We start from the raw sequence: 19026 nt of genomic DNA, 5'->3' as shown, positions 1-19026 counted from the left end.
GCAGTAGGATTTGCACTAAAATAATTTAAATATAATGGAGTAAATACACGAAGAAATCAAATGAAGTTCAACATCTACTATATATATATAAAAATAATTTTAAACATGTATAATTAATATAATTTTTCACTGAAGGAAGTTTGGATGAACCCCCTTGATCTTACTTAGCTTCCCCCGCGTATTACTCCCTCCGTCCCAATTTATGTAGCACTTATTTGATCACACAGAGAGTTTAAGAAATAAGAGAAGTTTTTGTTACATTTCAAATAGTCCTTATTAAAGTTACTTTAGTGTTTACTTTTTGTAGTCTTTTTCAAAAAAAAATTGTGTTACTAGGGTGAATTGTTCAAAATTTAAGATAAATATTGAATTTTTTTTTTTATAGCTATTCGTTTCTTTAATAAAGTTTACATTTTGAAGAGATAAATGTTGAATTTTTGTTTATAGCTATTAGTTTCTTTAATAAAGTTTATATTTTTAAGAGATAAATTACACTATTTTTAAGAATAACTTGGGAATACGTTAAACAAAAGGGTAATAATGAAAAATGTGGTTTAAATTATGTCTTTGAATGTTTTTCTTAATGGGTAAACGTTGTCTCATATATTCAATTAATATGAAATAGAGGAGTATTTCCCATTTTATTTTTTATTATAGGTCTCAATTAACATTTTATTTCAAATCTGATGCTTACAAGTGGGCTTGTGGCTGCTGCATAATAAAATGCACCATTCAATATTTTTTTAAAGCGTTGGCCTCAACATGAACATACCTTAATATTTCACAAACTTTATTTTGAGGCTTCACATCCAATGTTTATTAAATTTTGAGAGAAGGTTACAAACCAATTTTTCATTAATAAAATGTGAAGGAAACGAAGTAGCAAGTTGAAGAAGAAAACAAAAACAACACAAATACATTTCTTTTCTCTAGTAGCTTGTGACGTTGTTATGCATTTTCCCATTCTCTACAGTTCTAGTTAACCCTTTGATGTCATTGATGAGACAGTCGAGGTTACTATACGATAAACCTCCTTCTTGAACACTTAGTTTTGCCAGTTTTGATAATTTCTCAACCGATTTCGTGTACTCATCCTTTTTTGTTTCCATAAGATCTTTTACCATTTTCTCTACGACGAATCTATCACAAATGTCTTTCATGTCTAACCCAATCTTCCAAAATTCATTTACTAGTCTACTTGTAACTCTTTGATCCACATATTGAGGCCAACATATCATGGGCTTTCCTTCAATAATGCTTTCTAATGTCGAGTTCCATCCACTATGGGTTAAAAACCCACCAACAGATGGATGAGCTAGTACCATCTTTTGTGGAGCCCAACTCACTATGTAACCAATTCCTTTGGAACCCTCAACAAGTTCCTTCATAAATTGATCATATGATACATCTCCCTTCAACATGTTAGGCCTTATCACCCACAAAAATTTAACTTTACTATTCATTAGTCCATGCCAAAATTCCATCATCTCATCTCTTGAAACAACAAGAAGGCTTCCGAAACTTACATAAATTACGGATCCATTGGATTGCTCGTCGAGCCATTTTATAGAAGTATGGTCTTCTTCCCACAAGCTATTTGAGGATGACAATAGTGGAGCAGCAAGTCTACTCTTCAAGTTCAAGGGCAATGGTCCAATTGCATATGTTTTAGGAAAGTAAGAACGAACACTAGAAAGAAAAGGCCCATCTAAATCATCAAACGAGTTTAATATGAGCCCATGGGCTTTTGGGAGTCGCTCAATCTCCTTAAAAACGGCTTGAGAATCTTGATCGGTCTTATAATCTAAAAGACAAAAGTGTGGAAGATCTCGTCGTCTAATAAGACCTTCCATGGCTGGTAAATGTGTTACCAATGCATCCAAGTCGTTTCCTAATTAAAGAAATAAATATGAAGTTAAATTTACAATCGTAGTGTTCCAAATTTCTACTATTTTCTTTTAATTGTTATTTTGCATAAATTTTAAGAAAAAATTAATTAAAAATATAATCTGATTAATATATTTTTATCCACTTATATCCTCTTAATTATAGAATTATTATTGCTAAAAATAAAAGTTTAAAAAATACAATAACTTTCTCGACAAGTAAAAAGGAGCATGAGTATTTCTGATTTTTCCTTTCTTTAAAAGTGGAGCAAATAATATTTTAAAGTCAATTGTCGTTTAATGCCTACTTGGGAACAGTGACCAAGGCAGCAGAAGACAATGGTGCATGTCTAACTGGGGAAGGTGAAAGCTAAAATAATAAAGAAATCATCATTATTCCCTCTTTATTAATTCGATCAATGAATATGAATTAGTTACTCCCTTCGTTTTAAAAAAATGATCTAGTTTAATTTGAAATGAAGTTTAAAAAAAGAAATTTTAATTTTATGCTTTTAAATTAAAGTTACGTCAAATATACCAAAATATCATTTAATTTTGTGATCTTAAACATGCGAAGTGAAAAATTAAAGTGTTGCCAAAAAAAGAAAAAAGTCATTCTTTTTGAATCAAACTAAAAAAAAAATTGGATCATTCTTTTTGAAAGAGGAAGGAGTACTAAATTTCCTAGGTTAATTAAATAAATATTTTTTATGTTAATATTTCTTAAGAAAAATAATGTTATTTATACCTCTTATTTAAAAAGCATATATTTTTTAAGGGAAAAAGACAAATATACTCTGAACTATCTTAAATGGTGTAGATACCCTCCGTTATACTTTTGACACATTGATGTTCCTGCCGTCTAAAAATTAGAGCATATATATTCTTTATACTAACGGACATACATGTGCCATAATCTTATCCACTGACCCGATATTTATTAAATATCGGATCGACGGATAAGATAGTGTCACGTGTCCCTATTTAGTCTTTCGTTAGAGTGAATGACATATATATGCTCTAGTTTTTGAATGGCAAGGACACCAATGTCCCAAAAGTATGACGGAGAGTATCTACATACCATTTACGTTAGTTTGTGAATATATTTGCATTTTCCCCTAATTTTAATAAGTACAACATGTAAATAGAAACGGAGAAAATAAACCGAGGAGATACATATAATTGTCAATAGGGAGACAAAGTACCTTTGAAGGGAAGAACTCCAGCCTCAATTAGTTTGGGCAGAGAAAGATAAATCCAAAAGCAGGAAGGACTAATAGTGTCAAATGTAATAACTGGAACTCCCATCTCATTTCCAATATCCACACCATAATAAAACAGGCCATCTAATATAACACATGTGACCGGCTCCTTAACAAGGGCGCTAAGCATTTGTTTAAGGAAAGGTTCAGCCATGGTCTGCAAGGAGCTGATAATGTCTCCGAATTGTTCGACCGATCGCGGGTGGTCCTCCGGGAGCCCATCGGATATTGTAAGGAATCGGAATCCAGGATATTGCTCGAAACGAGATTCGACATTGGAGTTACCAACGAGACGATGTTGATTGTGATTTGTGTTGAGAAAAGTGACTCTAAGGCCAGCAAGACATAAGAGCTCAGCTAACTGTAGATTGGAGTTTATTGTGCTTTGTAAAGGCAGAGGGAAGATGAGAACGTGAGGAGTAATGGATGTTTGATGGTCCATGCCTATTGTAAGAGTTGGTGAAATTAGTTAAGCTTTTTATAGGTGGAGTAGGTGCAACATTTTCCCTTTGCCACTTTTCTTTTTCCTCATTATATATATATTTTGGTAAGTACTTTCTTCCCGGACTCTTTTTACTTATTCATTATACTATTTTGAGATATCCAATAATACTTGTACAGTTTATAAAATTAATGAATATTTTTTCATGTAGTGTCTATTTTATTCTTGCTATTGAGTATTATTCATTTTTTAATGTTTAAATGACTTATACTCCCTCCATTTCAAATTAATTGAATTATTCATAAATTTTTCATTTTTTCAAATTAACTTAATTGTTCAATTCTCAAGACCATTTTTAGAATGTTCTTCCAATTTTACCCTTAATTAGTTAGTATTGAAATCAGTTATTTATTAATGTTTAGTTATTTTAATCATAAATTTAATAATACTCTCTCCGTCCCATTTTATATGTCACATTTTTACTAGGACTTGCATTAAGAAATGATGTAAATTTACTCTTCTACCCTTATTTAATGTTTTCTTAAGTCAACTTTATTAATAAATGACAAGATTAATTAACTATTCTATCAAGGGTATAATAGGCAAAATATGGTAATTTATGCATAAAATTTATAAAATGACAAGTATTGTGGTCCAACTATTTATAAAAAGGGATGACATGTAAAATGGGACGGAGGAAGTAATTAATAAGGGTAAAAATCAAAAGTTATTTCTAATTTATGTCTTAATCTTCTTTTCTTAAAAAGTGTGAAACACCTCAACAATTCAATTCATTTGAAATGGAGAGAGTATTTAATAAGGGTGATTTGGTAAAGTTATCCCTATAATTTACTGTTTCTTAATTTTTGTGTCAATTCAATAATGAACAACTAATATTAGACAGAGAGTAAAAAATTATTTTAAAATATTAATATATTACTTGTCTATTATTTTAAAATCAAATAATTATTTTTACTTGTCACTTCCAACATATCAAACAAAGATTANTGGAATCAGTTATTTATTAATGTTTAGTTATTTTAATCATAAATGTAATAATACTCTCTCCGTCCCATTTTATATGTCACATTTTTACTATGGACTTGCATTAAGAAATGATGTAAATTTAATCTTCTACCCTTATTTAATGTTTTTTAAGTCAACTTTATTAATAAATGACAAGATTAATTAACTATTCTATCAAGGGTATAATAGGCAAATATATGGTAATTTATGCATAAAATTTATACAATTACAAGTATTGTGGTCCAACTATTTATAGAAATGGATGACATGTAAAATGGTATGGAGGGAGTAATTAATAAGGGTAAAAATCAAAAGTTATGTCTAATTTATGTCTTAATCTTCTTTTCTTAAAAAATGTGAAACACCTCAACAATTCAATTCATTTGAAATGGAGAGAGTATTTAATAAGGGTTATTTGGTAAAGTTATCCCTATAATTTATTGTTTCTTAATTTTTGTGTCAATTCAATAATGAATAACTAATATTAGACAGAGAGTAAAAAATTATTTTAAAATATTAATATATTACTTGTCTATTATTTTAAAATCAAATAATTATTTTTACTTGTCACTTCCAACATATCAAACAAAGATTAAAAAAAAAATCTTCATATTTTACCCTTAACATTAATTACTTATTCCCCAAATCGATTTTCAATATAAAAAACTAAACATCAATTAATAGGGATAGTTTGATAAAATAGTCATGTCAATTTTTGTTTTCTTAATGGGTGTGTCAAATTCAAATATGACAAGGAAAAGTGAACAGATAAAGTAATAATAAAATTTTAAAATATCTATTTTACTTTTAATGAAATTTTTTATAGTTAACATATATCTATAACCTATTTTAAACTAATTTTGTTATAAAAATCTTTTCTAATCAAACTTGAAATCAAGTTAAATATCATCACATAAATCGATACAAATAGAATATAGTACTCCCTTGTTTTTTTTATAAAGAATTACCTACTTTCATTTTTTGATATGTTTTTTCTAAGCAACCCATTTTCTTTTTTTTGGCAGTACTTTCATTTCAACTTTTCACAACATATTTAAGGTAATAAGATTAAATAATATTTTGATACATTTGATATAACTATCATTTGAGACCACAAGATTAAAAGTTTTTACTTTATTTTTCAAACTTCGTATGAAGTCAACTAACTTATTTTCTTTTAGATGAAGAGAGTAATATATATATATCGTTTAACACATGTGAAGAGGGTCATGGATATATTTCTTAAATGAAGAAACCTTATTTAATTTCAAGTGGAGCTCATTCCAGCCTGTGTGAACAAATTAAAAAAAATCTATTCATATCGAGATTTGATCCATTTCAGCAATTTTTCAAGTTAGCATTTCGACAAATTAGAGCCATTTATGTTAGGTACGTATCTCAAATCTATTATGTTGAGAGTAAATAAATTTTAATTTTTAAAATTAAAATATATTTTATGTTTTGTATTTATTTTAGGGATAACGGTTTGAAAAATACCCAACTTTGATCGGATTTACTGTTGCGATACTAAACTTTCATGAGGACCTATTACCTACCTAGACTATTTAATACCGTATTTTAAACATATATATTTGCCCACGTGATAAAAAATAATGTAAAATTATAATTAGTAATGTGTCCATATATACCTTTAAAATACACTATTAAATAGTTCAGGGGGTAAAAAAATACGGTATTAAATAGTCTAGGGAGGTAATAGGTCCTTATGAAAATCTAGTATCGCAACAACAAATCCGACCAAAGTTGAGATATTTTTGAGACTCTTATCCCTTTAGTTTACCTTGTTATTAATGTTTTAATTATTTCTAATGCATCTCCAACATCAATGACTTATAATAACTAAGATGAACTAGAGAAGGGAGTATATAAAACTCTATGCCAGTTGGCCTATTATTTTCTCGGGTCATTACATTTCATTTATTTTTGTATAACTTATATAAATCTCATAGTGTAAAGAGTAAATTACATCATATTCTTATTTATTTTTGTATAACTTATATAAATCTCATAGTGTAAAGAGTAATTTACATCATATTCTTACTCTTTTTTTAATTACAATAATCCCTTAAAATTTGTACCTTTCGGATACATAAGTCAACATCCGGATACATTAATTCTGATACAAGATAAATCTTTTTGTTGCGCTAAAAAGGGAATAAAATATGAAAATCTAATTAAATCCCATAAATTACGCTTACGTTTCTTTTTACTCTCAATCATACAGAAGCAAATCCTAACAGAACGAATAAATTCAAAATTTCAAATTGCTCCCCTCCTGTTAAGAGAAGAAACCTTTCAGATTTGATTAAAAAACTTTTGTCGAAATTTTGGATAAGCGAGGTGAGTTATGAAGGATACAAAAGTGATGGAATTGTTGTTGGACAAACGATTCCTTTTGAATCTTCAAGTTCATCGAAGATCCTTTCAATTTGATTCAAGATTGTCGAAAATTTTGAGATTCAAGATTCTTCTTCCAGTTCGTTGAAGATCCTTTCAATTTTGATTCAAAATTGTTGAAAATTTTGAGATTCAAAATTCTTCTCCTAGTTCATTGAAGATCCTTTCAATTTTAATTCAAAATTATCGAAAATTTTGAGAAGATACATCATGAATATCTTTGCTAGTCTTGTTACTATCATTGTCAGGGGTTTGAAGAAGTTCTTGAGCTTCTTTGAGGGCTCTTAGCATCTCTTTTCGTGCGGCCGCCGACGCCTCTGTGACGCTTTCTTCCTCTATCGATACTGACTATATCGTGATACATTAGTATTTACGTATCTTGTATAAATTGATAAGTATTGTATTCCTATTAATTAGATACATTATATAAGTAAATTTTACACGTAAAGTGTTTGCTTAGTGTTCAACACATTGTTGTGTGATAGTTATTATATATCAAATACATATAGTATTAATTTAAATTATTGTATCATGATGAAATGTTTAGCATGATACATTACTATTTTTGTATCTTGTTATGTTTGTGAAATACTATACTTTATAGATGATACATTATACATTTAAAAGAACAAATATACCCTCGAACTATCGTAAATAGTATGTAGATACCCTCCATTATACTTTTGGGACATTGGTGCCCCTGCCGTTAAAAAACTAGAGCATACATGCCCTTCACTCTAACAGAAGACTAAATAGGGACACGTGGTGCAATCTTATCCGTCGATTCGATATTTCATAAATGTCGTATCGATGGATAAAATTATGACACGTCTATGTCCGTTAGTATAAAGGGTATATATGCTCTAGTTTTTTGACGGTAGGGGCACCAATGTCCAAAAAGTATGACGTAGGGTATCTGCATACCATGTATGATAGTTCGAGGGTATATTTATCCCTTCTCCCTTTTGTAAAAAGCATCAAAATGTTCAAGAATGAGAGTATGTATCAGATTATATTTATATTTTGTATCTGATATTAAATATAAGTTAGTTGTCTGATTGTTTGTGATTGATACATAGAAATAATTGTTTTATGGAATGTATCACCAATTTCTTTAATGTTAACATGTTGTTGCATCATCTGAGTATCTTTATTCTGTCTATGATTCTGGAAGAAGATACATTATTTGCCTTGAAAGATAAATATTCAATTGTGGAAGATTTCAAGTTGATAAGATACTTTATATATATATATATAATGTGTCACACCCCTTTTTGCGCACAAGGATAGGGTTTTTCCAATTTAAGTGATGATATTGATTTAGGGATTATTTTAATTTTCAGAGTCGCCACTTGAAATTGAGTTATGGTGTCCAAGTCACCTTTTTTGTTTAATCCCTAATCAAAAGGAAATGACTCTTTATTTGGTCTGCGAACTAGAAATTCGGGTAAGAAATTCTATTGACCGAGGGAAAGGTATTAGGCATCCCTCGAGTCCTGTGATTCTAGCACGGTCGCTTTTATTGACTTATACTTGACTTTTTTTTTTTGATACATTAATTCAAGCATTATTTGTTTGCATTTTTTATTGTTGAACTTTTAATTTGGTATGCGTAACCGCATTCTTAGTCTTGACATTTAGAGAAATAATTGTCTTCTTCGCATCACACCTAATAATTGTCTATTAATAAAAGTTTGTCACGACCCAGACCGTCGTGATTGACACCCACACTAACCCTCCGGTGGGAGAACCATTACTACAAACCAGACTAAACAACTTAACCAAAAATTATGCATTTAAAGATACGGAAGCAGGTTTAAATGACAATAAAAATGGAGTCCCCATAAACTCCAAAGGTTTAAACAAACTAGCCAAACTAATGCGGAAGAACAACCCCTAGAACCTGAAAGTCAATGTACCAAAACTCTACTAACGACAAGTCTAAGAAAAAGGGGTACAACCTCAAAACTAAACAAACACCTTAAACAAATAGTCTGGGTCCGAAAAGAGTGGACTTAAACAAGAGAGATCCATGGCAGCCTGAAAGAACCGGCTCACCCTTGAATCCGGTCACACTCAATAGTCACCTAGCTGAGGTCTATCAATAGCCACCTGAAGATGCCCTGTACTCAACAAAGAACAAGCAAGTGCAATATCAGTACACAACCACAATGTACTGGTAGGATCACGCAGCTATCCTAATAAGTGAAACACATGCAAGTAACCACAACATTATAAAACAGGCATATACCAAACATATACAATATTAGTCATTTTTTCAGGATCAATGTAGCATTCCACGTTCTCAGTAATACCCATTGGTTATCATTTTAGAGAAACAAATAGTCTTTCAACCTCAATAACCATTAGATATGAATGAAATCAACACAAGTAGATACACAACACAATTCAATGGTCCTCTCACGGAACCCAATTCAATGGTCCTCTCATGGAACCCACACATAAACTGTTAGCGTACCGGTACGTGGTACCCGATCCAATGTTTATGCTAGAACGTGACAACCGATCCAATGTTTATGTCAGAACGTGGCAACCGATCCCAATTGGTGTGTCGGAACGCAACACCCGATCCATTCAATAAACTACAATCACATTGTATATTCTCACAATCATACAACAAGAGGTGATTCATGGCATATAATTATTCAATTATCCTCATTTACGGTTAGGGTGATCAATAATGCAACATTCACATACATACATGCATTATAATGAGCAATTACAAACATATATCATACCAACATGAAATCACAGCCATCACCTACCTCGAATCCAAGCTTGAATCCCCTAAGGCACTTGAATCTTCCCTTTCCGGATTCTCTCCACTTGTTCTAGGTCTTACATACAACAATTTATACGCAAGGATCAACAATCAAAGGTCTAATTATTCGGATTATAACAAACCCAATAACCCTAGACCAAACCCTTGATCCCCATATCTAGATTAGGGCTTTTTCCACCATAATTCCCAGATCAAACCCTCCCTTATCGATAATTACCCATGAATTTACATTCTACGGATAAAAAAATGGATTAGGGGAGTAAAATCCTTACCTTTAGTGCTAGAAGAGGTGGAAAACCTTCAAGAAATAGCCCTGGGTCATTTCTTAGCTCTCAAGAATGAACTTTTGCAGAAAATAACGTTTTTGGGGGGTTTTACCCTATTTAAGTCGTGTCTGTCCCGCTATGGCGGGACCCATCCCGCTACAGCGGCCCCACTACAGCGGCATCAATCCCGCTACGGCAACATGCACGGAGACAGAATACTGGAATTTGAATTCCATGCCCCCATTTCACAACACACCTTAAACCCTTGACGTTCAAAGACCACCTGTTCACGCTAAGATCATTTTCGGAAGTTCTACTCGCCCGAATTCAATTCCGTAAAGTCGTACGGTTCCTTAACGTCTTAGCTATCCACTAATGTAATATAATCAAAATCATAATTAAATCACCCAATTGTTACCAAATTTCCCTATACTTTACTGACTTCGATTTCGTCCAAATCTGAACTAGGTTAGGAAATTCCAAGTTACTACGAAAAGTTTTTTGACCCCAACTCTTTCTCCATTGGCTTTTCCCTAACGACGGAATCAGATCGTTACAAAGTTTTTTATATTTTTGAACAAGGTGTGTCACCGCATCCTTGAGTTTCTTTTACTGTCTCAAAAAAGATGTGTAACCACATTCTTAATTGAAACAAATATTTTTTAACATGCCTAAAACTCATATTAAAAATAAATATTTTTCCTTTATACATAAAACCAAATAAAGTAAAATAAATCCAAATGTTGAGGGTTTAATATTTAATTTTGACATCATTTCTATATCCTTTTATTTTATATTTTTATATTTTTATTACTCTTAAAAATTATTGTCGAAATTAAGTATACACTTCCGAATCAAACAAAACAATAACGAATTGTAAAAAAATAAATCTCATTTTTTGTTTGATAAAATAAACACCAATAATTTTATTTTAGTTTTAGCCTAACTATACCTACTTTATCATTATTATCTAAACCAAGATATAGACAATGTCATGACCCATTCATTTTTAAGAGATCACAACTCACGAATAAAAATAAATAAATAAATAAATAGGTAAAATAATCACCGATTAAAACTAACTGAGATATAACAACCAACAAATTATTCATTTCAATCGAATTATGAATAAAACAAAATATAAGAAAACTTATCATAAAATTACATCAAATTCTATGATTAAATTAAAGAGATAGGGAAAAGTTGAACCTTAAATAAAGAGAACAAGTACCGCAAAATCTTGATCGAAACTCGATAGAACACCCACAAAGTTGTTGTTTTTTCTTTCTTCCGTGAATTGTAGTGCTGAATATTTTTGGTATGGTTGATGGTATTTTCTTTTTTGTAGTTGGCAGGGAAAAGTTTGGATGTTTTTTTTTCCAGATGTGTGCGTGTGTGTGTCTAGGTGAGGGTCTCTTTTTGGTTGCTGATTTTTTCCTTTCTTTCTGTACGTTGTGTGTGCGCGCTTTTTCTTTTGGTTGCTGATGATCTTTTTTTTATTGGTTGCTGTGCGTCTGTGTATGTATAGTAGTGTGCAGAGGGGTTAGTGGGGTAGTGTGTGTGGCTGTGTGCTGTGTTGTGTGTGTCGTGTGTAGTGTTGTAAATTCGTACGGAGCAATCAACGAATTCCGACGAAATAAAAGATCTACGTGATCAAATTTTCCTGTTAAAAAGAAGATCTCTCTTCTTCTTCATTCTCAAGAGAAATGCATCAACAAAACTGCCCTTCCATATAGATCGTTGTGACATGAACGAATTTCTTCGCTTCGATTCCACAGGGGAAGTGGGGGTGAGGGTAGTGGGTTTAGTTTTAGGTTTTTATTTTTATTTTTAATAATATAATATAATATAATATACTTTTAAACTAATAAAAAATTAAGCAGCTAATAGTAAAAAAAAATATTGCTTATTTATTAAATTAAATTAAAATAAAACATATAATCCTTTTATAAATTTTCATTTTTATTTTTTTTTAAATTGAAAAAAGAAAAAAGAAAAGAATAATAATAATAATAATAATAACATAAAAATAAAATAAAACCTACCAAAAAATATGATTATGTTTTTGTTGTTTTCAAATCCTTTAAAATAAAGTTAATAAAATAAGGTAAGAGTCAAAATATTTAATTAAGAGTTTTATAAAAATATTTAAGCTCTAAAAATAGTGTAAAACTTAAGTTCGGTAAAAAATTATGTGTCTACATAATGTATTTGATACAATAAGGTTGTGAAAGAAGGGTGTATGTAAGCTGAAATAAAGTGTATCTATAAATGTATCACAGTAAATAAGAATTACGTTTTCAATTAAATACATGAACAACACAATTCATTAAAGAAATTTGATTACAAAAAACACCAGAAAACAAAGGAAAAAATTAGACTATATGAAACTTTGGTGAAATTGAAACTAATATTATTAAGAGACAATGGGAAGATTAAATAATAATACAAAAATTCTAATCAATTTCAATAAAGGATTAGTTGTTAGAGTCCATGACCAACTCAAATTATGAAAAATTTACAAATATTATACTAATTATTACTAAATAATAACTACTACTATTACTTTTTTTCTAATTTACGTTGTAGTGTTTAAATTTGGAAGTTCACCTATTTTATTTTAATATAAATTTTGTAGTATTTTTAAAAATAGGTAAGACTCATAAATATCTTCTTCTTTTTAAAATTTTTTTGTCTAAAAATATTCTAACCTACGGAAAACTGATTTTGAATTTTAAATATGAATGAGAAAATAACTGTTAAGATTGTGTGACTTAAAATAGGGAGAGATTTGTGGAGTGAAATAAGAAAGGGATAAACATTGGTTTTGGGAGTTAGGATTTATGTATCCAGTGTTTGGGAGTAAAATAAGGAATTTTTGGAAAATTTTAGAACTGGTAAGGAATAATGGGAAAAAAAGTGTGTATATAGATAATTTATCCTTTATTTGTTTTTTCATACTTGGTATTAGATATTCGTATTAGAGCTGCATGTAGGGTCCCATTTGGGGGAAACACTACTTACCAAAATATGTTCATATCCAAAACTCAAATTTAAGATCATTAAATCGGAAAGAAAGTCTCATATGCTTCACCACACTTTAACTTGTTGGTGATCCTAGGGTCCTTCTTCACCTTCTGTCTTATTTAAGGTTTTGGCACACAAACAAAGAAAACTTTTTAATCACAAAAGTTATTCCTTAGGATCCTTTCCACTTACAAACATTTTCGATGTTTACAAAATGCAAATAAATCAATAAATACTTAGAATTAAGTAAATTTGATGAGATTATAAGATTAACCAAACACCCCTCTAATAAAAATTCGCAAGCCTGGTATGGCTTTTTAGAAAATTGTACAGATCTTATATGTATATATCGTTTAACACATGTGAAGCGGATCATATATATATATTAAATAAAGAAACCTTATTTAATTTCAAGTGGAGCTTATTTCCAGCCTGTGTGAGCAGATAAAAGTATCCATTTATAATGGAGATTGATCCATTTCAGCAAGGCTTGAAGTTAGTTTTCGATAAATCAATCCATTTAATGGATCTCAAATCAGGATATATATACTTATTTATATACTACATAGAAGCTGTGGACGTTTAAATTTTATCAAATTAGTCCATAAACTTATTTGGATACATTTTAATTAAAATAATGGGCAACAAATGATAAGCTCGATTCTAAGATGTCGATCTTATTCCAAAGGCCTAAATTGGTGCTAGTCAAATAATGACATGACGTAGAACACCAAGTCAAGTGAAAGAGTCAATATGATCATGTTACGTGTGGTGACATATTGAAGAAGGGTGTGAAAGTTAGGAATCAGTTAAGTCGTTAAGGGCAGAAAAGTCATTTTGTAATAGTTAGTTATAACCAACTGAGTTAGTTAGAGTTAGTTCACTGATGTGTATAAATATAGATGTCTTGTAATACTGTAAGTAACACAATTTATTCTGCAATACAAAGAATTTAGAAGCTCCTAGAAGCTCTCTGTAAAAGCTCACAATTGAGCTATTTTGCACTTTACATTCATGGTATCAGAGCAAGTCCTCACAGTGATTACTGTTGAAGTCGATTGGACATAGGATCAAAGAATCAGAAGGTGATTCATTGATTCATCTGGTTTTCATTTTGTTCAACGTTGCAGATCAGAGCTCAATTACAAGTTGAAGGTTATTTGAGCTTGAATTTACTCTGTTTGAAGTGTTATTGCTTCCGCGACAACAATTTCTCATAGATCAGTCATGACGAACGAACACACAACAGTTGAGCATCCTCAGACTCTGCTTAATGGACAAATTGCATCTGGATCTGCAAATGGAAGTCCAACATCAGGAAATCCAACTCCAGGACAAGGTATTGACTATAATCATTCCCTATTTCTTAGTCCTACTGATGTGAGTGGGATTAGTACCATCTCGTTTCAGTTGTTAGGAATTGAGAATTATACCTTGTGGAATAGATCAGTTAGGCTAGCTCTGCTAGGGCGGAACAAAATTGGTCTAATTGATGGCACTTCTAGAAAGGAGGTATACAATGATGACTTAGGGGGACATTGGGAAAAAGTGAATGCAATTGTGTTATCCTGGCTTATGAACTCGGTGTCTAAGAGTTTACTGAGTGGAATAGCTTTTGCTACTACTGCGTTTGATGTTTGGAATGACTTAAAGGAAAGGTTTGACAGAGTGGATGGGTCTAGAACCTATAGTCTCCATAAAGATATCACCTCCTTACAACAAGGAACTGCTTCTGTGTCTGTGTACTACACTAGACTGAAAACTTTGTGGGATGAATTTGAGGCCTTAGTGCCTCCTTCCTACTGCAATTGTGACAAATCAAGAGGTTTTGTAGTGCATTTAAACAGGAAAAAGTTATACCAATTTTTGATGGGATTGAATGAATCATATCATTAGGCTAGGAGTCAGATCCTTCTGATGGATCCACTCCCAAACATTAATCAGGCCTATGCTATGATAGTGGGGGATGAGAGTCAAAAAGCTGTAGTTACCAGCACTGGTGGTATAGGCATGAGTGCAGTTGGTATGGAGTCATTGTCTTTGTATTCTAAGGTTGGTAATAGCTCAGGCGTAAGTCAAAGGTTCAAGAGGAACTCCCTTCTAGTGTGTGAATTATGTAAATGCAAAGGACACAACAAGGAATTCTGCTACAAGGTGATAAGGTATCCTCCTGATTTCAAGTCCAAAAAAAAGGTTCAAAGTGGTTCATCTGCAACTGGTACATCTGACTCTTATCCAGGATCTTTACCAGCTCAAGCCAATTTCTCATATGGCTCGAATAATAATGCTCATATGCCAGATTTGGGACACACTGGTGATCCTGTGTCTACTAACAGATATGCAGGATCTGTTATGTCTACAACAGGGTCTGGTGCTTCTGCAGTTCCTCACTACACTAAGGTTGCAAGCCATGCTGAGAAGGAGGTTCAATAACTCCTTCAGGGTTGCACATTCACAAAGGATCAGTATGATCACATCCTTCAAATGTTTCAGAATAAACCAGAACATACTACCAGTAATGGTAATGTAGCACACACTGCAGGTAATGTTCTCTTTGTATCTGACAATAGTCAAGTCTGGATTATTGATACAGGAGCTACAGATCATATGGTGTCTAATTTGGATGTGTTGACTAAGGAGACTGTGTCAAAACTTGAAGTTCCTAGGACAGTATCTCTTCCTAATGGTGATGTCACTCAAGTAACTCATATTGGTTCTTGTGCCTTATCAAATAGAAGTATACTTACCGATGTGTTTCACATCCTTGACTTCAAGTATAATCTCATGTCTGTCAGCAAAATCACATAGGAATTAGGCTACTCAGTCACTTTTTTCCCTCACTTTTGTGTATTCCAGGAGCTCTTCAGTGGAAGGGTGAAGGAGGTTGGTAAGGAAGATGGTGGTCTATATGTGCTGTTGAGCCAACTAAATAACTACAAGAAAGATTCTCTGTGTGCTGGTTCTAAGCTGGACTCAGTACTCCAGGAATCCACTTTGGAGTTATGGCACAAAAGACTTGGACATGTGTCCTCAGTAGTTCTCTCTAAAATGTTTGCTATGAATAAACAAAGTTTGTGTAATATCTCTAAGTGTCTAGTATGCCCTTATACTAAACAAACAAGAACTGTATTTCCTTCTAGTTGTATCAAAAGTATTGATTGCTTTGATTTAGTACACATTGATCTTTGGGTCCTTACAATACTCCTACAGTGGATGGAAATAGATATTTTCTCACTATTGTGGATGATTTTTCCAGAATGACCTGGTTGTTCTTATTGCAATTTAAGTCTGATGTATGTGTCTCACTTAAAGTTTTTCTGCAATATGTGAAAACTCAATTTGGCAAATCTGTGAAGGTGTTAAGAACTGACAATGGCATTGAGTTTGTTAACTCACTCTGTGCTGTGCTCAACTGTTTAAAGATTTGGGGATCATTCATCAAAGAACTTGTCCATATACTCCTCGACAAAATGGTGTGGTTGAAAGGAAGCATAGACATTTGTTTGAGGTAACAAGAGCACTTAGATTTCAAGCAAAAATTCCTTTGAAGTATTGGGGACACTGTGTGCTGGCTGCTGCTTATGTTATTAACAGACTACCTAGTAGTGTGCTTCAATTTCAGACACCTTATGAGAAGCTGTATGGGAGCCCATATGTACTAACTCACTTGAGGACTATAGGCTGTTTGTGTTTTGCAAAAGTCCTCAATGAGCATGACAAGTTGCTCCCAAGATCAAGACCAACAATACATATGGGATACTCAGATGTACAAAAGGGGTACTTATTGTTGGATTTACATAGTAATTCTTTTTTTACTAGTAGAGATGTGCTCTTTCGAGAAGACATCTTTCCTTTTGCTCAAATGGACAACTCAGCCCCTCCGCCTATCTTTGTAGATTCTTTACAAAACAACCCTGAGTTATCTATTCAAATAGATCACTTCCCTCTTGTTCTTCAAAAGGCTGACAATATGGTGAATGCATGTGAGCCAAGTCACACTAAGTCTGAATTATTTCCTTCTGTAGAAGAAGAGGGTGTATCTTCCCAATAGCCTGATCCTCATATTGCTGTCCTAGGCTCACAAAATCTAGAGTCTGAGGTCCTAACAGGGACAAGAAGATCCACTAGAGTCAAGCATTCTCCACCATGGTTGAAAGACTTTGTCTCATTGAGTGCTACTAAGGGTGTAAAGTTTCCATTGTCTGATTACATGAGTTATTCTCACATGTCTCCCCACTATCAATGCTATATTGCAACAACCTCTTTCATTAGAGAACCAACTACTTATTCAGAGGCTATCAAAGATCAGAGATGGATTGATGCTATGAAGGCTGAAATTCAGGCTTTGGAAAACAACCAGACTTGGCAGATTACTGATCTACCTTTAAGTAAAAGGCCTATTGGCTGCAAATGGATTTACAAGGTTAAATATAAGTCCACAGGGGAAATAGACCGGTTCAAGGCAAGGTTGGTTGCCAAAGGATATAGTCAGTAGGAAGGTATTGATTACTCAGAGACATTCTCACCTGTTGTCTAGATGGTTACAGTGAGATCTATTGTTGCTCTAGCTGCTTCTAGACAGTGGCATATTCACCAAATGGATGTCTTTAATGCATTCTTACAGGGTGATCTGACAGATGAAATTTACATGCACCTGCCTCAAGGTTTTGTCAGTCAAGGGGAGAAGGTGTGTAGACTAACAAAATCTCTCTATGGACTGAAGCAAGCCCCAAGGCAATGGAATCACAAGTTAACTGAGGCCCTTATCAAGCTGAATTTCAAGCAGAGTCAACATGATTACTCCTTGTTCATAAATAAGTCAGATGCAGGGATCATTATAGTACTTGTGTATGTGGATGATATGTTAGTAACTGGGAGTAGTTTGAAGCTATAGAAGAAACCAAGAAGTCACTACAATAGGTTTTTAAAATGAAGGATTTGGGAGAGTTAAAATACTTTCTAGGAATTGAGTTTACAAGGTCTTCTAAAGGTATATTAATGCATCAAAGGAAGTACACTCTTGAACTTATATCTGAAGTGGGCATGACATCAGCTAAGCCTGCTGGAACTCCTATTGACATCAATGTCAAACTAACATCCAAGGAGTATGATGAGCAGACAAACAGACAACAAGAAGACTCAGATGATCCACTGGTAGATCAAACCATGCATCAGAAGTTAATTGGCAAACTGCTGTATTTGAATATGACCAGGCCAGATATAACCTTCAGCACTCAAACACTAAGTCAATTTCTACAACATCCAAAGAAGTCACATCTGGATGCATCCTTAAGAGTGGTAAGATATCTTAAAAGACAACCTGGACAAGGATTAGTCTTTGCCAGTAACTCTAATGACTTAGTGTCTGCTTACTGTGATGCTGATTGGGCCTCATGTGCAATTACTAGAAAGTCTGTCACAGGGTATATGGTTAAGATTGGTAAGTCACTAGTGTCGTGGAAGGCCAAGAAACAAACCACTGTGTCCAGAAGTTCAGCTGAAGCTGAATACAGAAGTCTAGCCACTACAGTATCAGAGTTAGTATGGCTACTTGGAATGCTGAAGGAAGTGGGGGTTGAGATTCAATTGCCAGTTCAAATACACAGTGACAGTAAGGCTGCAATTCAGATTGCAGCAAATCCAGTATTTCACGAAAGAACTAAGTATATTGAAATTGATTGTCACTTCATACGGGAGAAACTACAAAAGGGGCTAATCAAAGTAGACTACATCTCAACTAAAGAACAACCAACATATATCCTAACTAAAGGTCTATCCAGACTGCAACATGATCACCTCTTGTCCAAGCTTGGAGTCTTAAACATTTTTTCACCTCCTAGCTTGAAGGGGAGTGAAGAAGAGTGTGAAAGTTAGGAATCAATTAAGTCGTTAAGGG

The 19026-nt window shown here is 32.6% G+C and overlaps 2 protein-coding genes across 2 annotated transcripts; one reads left to right on the top strand and one right to left on the bottom strand.

The window, feature by feature from the left end:
* Positions 1 to 777: 777 nt before the first annotated feature.
* On the bottom strand, positions 778 to 3642 carry LOC125859685 (7-deoxyloganetic acid glucosyltransferase-like). Its single transcript, XM_049539481.1, has 2 exons — positions 3092 to 3642; positions 778 to 1891 (listed from the first exon to the last, which is right to left on the bottom strand). The coding sequence occupies exons 1-2, from the start codon at positions 3588 to 3590 to the stop codon at positions 930 to 932; spliced, it is 1461 nt and encodes a 486-aa protein (XP_049395438.1). The 5' UTR covers positions 3591 to 3642; the 3' UTR covers positions 778 to 929.
* A 10715-nt stretch (positions 3643 to 14357) lies between these two features.
* On the top strand, positions 14358 to 18024 carry LOC125859220 (uncharacterized). Its single transcript, XM_049538921.1, has 7 exons — positions 14358 to 14960; positions 15075 to 15554; positions 15624 to 15830; positions 15987 to 16200; positions 16553 to 17113; positions 17207 to 17553; positions 17668 to 18024. The coding sequence occupies exons 1-7, from the start codon at positions 14358 to 14360 to the stop codon at positions 18022 to 18024; spliced, it is 2769 nt and encodes a 922-aa protein (XP_049394878.1).
* Positions 18025 to 19026: the final 1002 nt, after the last annotated feature.

This window comes from Solanum stenotomum, chromosome 3 (genome assembly GCF_019186545.1).
Source record: "Solanum stenotomum isolate F172 chromosome 3, ASM1918654v1, whole genome shotgun sequence".
NCBI lineage: Eukaryota > Viridiplantae > Streptophyta > Magnoliopsida > Solanales > Solanaceae > Solanum > Solanum stenotomum.
Note: the sequence above shows the minus strand (reverse complement) of the source record. Positions and strands in the feature narration are given on the sequence as shown.

What these genes read in the sequence shown, in the direction of transcription:
- LOC125859685 (XM_049539481.1), bottom strand. Translation starts at nt 3,590, where the DNA reads ATGGACCATCAAACATCCATTACTCCTCACGTTCTCATCTTCCCTCTG. An exon ending in TGGAGTTCTTCCCTTCAAAG is followed by an intron (nt 1,892 to 3,091) that starts GTACTTTGTCTC and finishes TTCTTTAATTAG; the next exon opens with GAAACGACTTGGATGCATTG.
- LOC125859220 (XM_049538921.1), top strand. Translation starts at nt 14,358, where the DNA reads ATGACGAACGAACACACAACAGTTGAGCATCCTCAGACTCTGCTTAAT. An exon ending in CTAATGGTGATGTCACTCAA is followed by an intron (nt 15,831 to 15,986) that starts GTAACTCATATT and finishes TGTGTATTCCAG; the next exon opens with GAGCTCTTCAGTGGAAGGGT. An exon ending in GCTGCAAATGGATTTACAAG is followed by an intron (nt 17,554 to 17,667) that starts GTTAAATATAAG and finishes CCTGTTGTCTAG; the next exon opens with ATGGTTACAGTGAGATCTAT.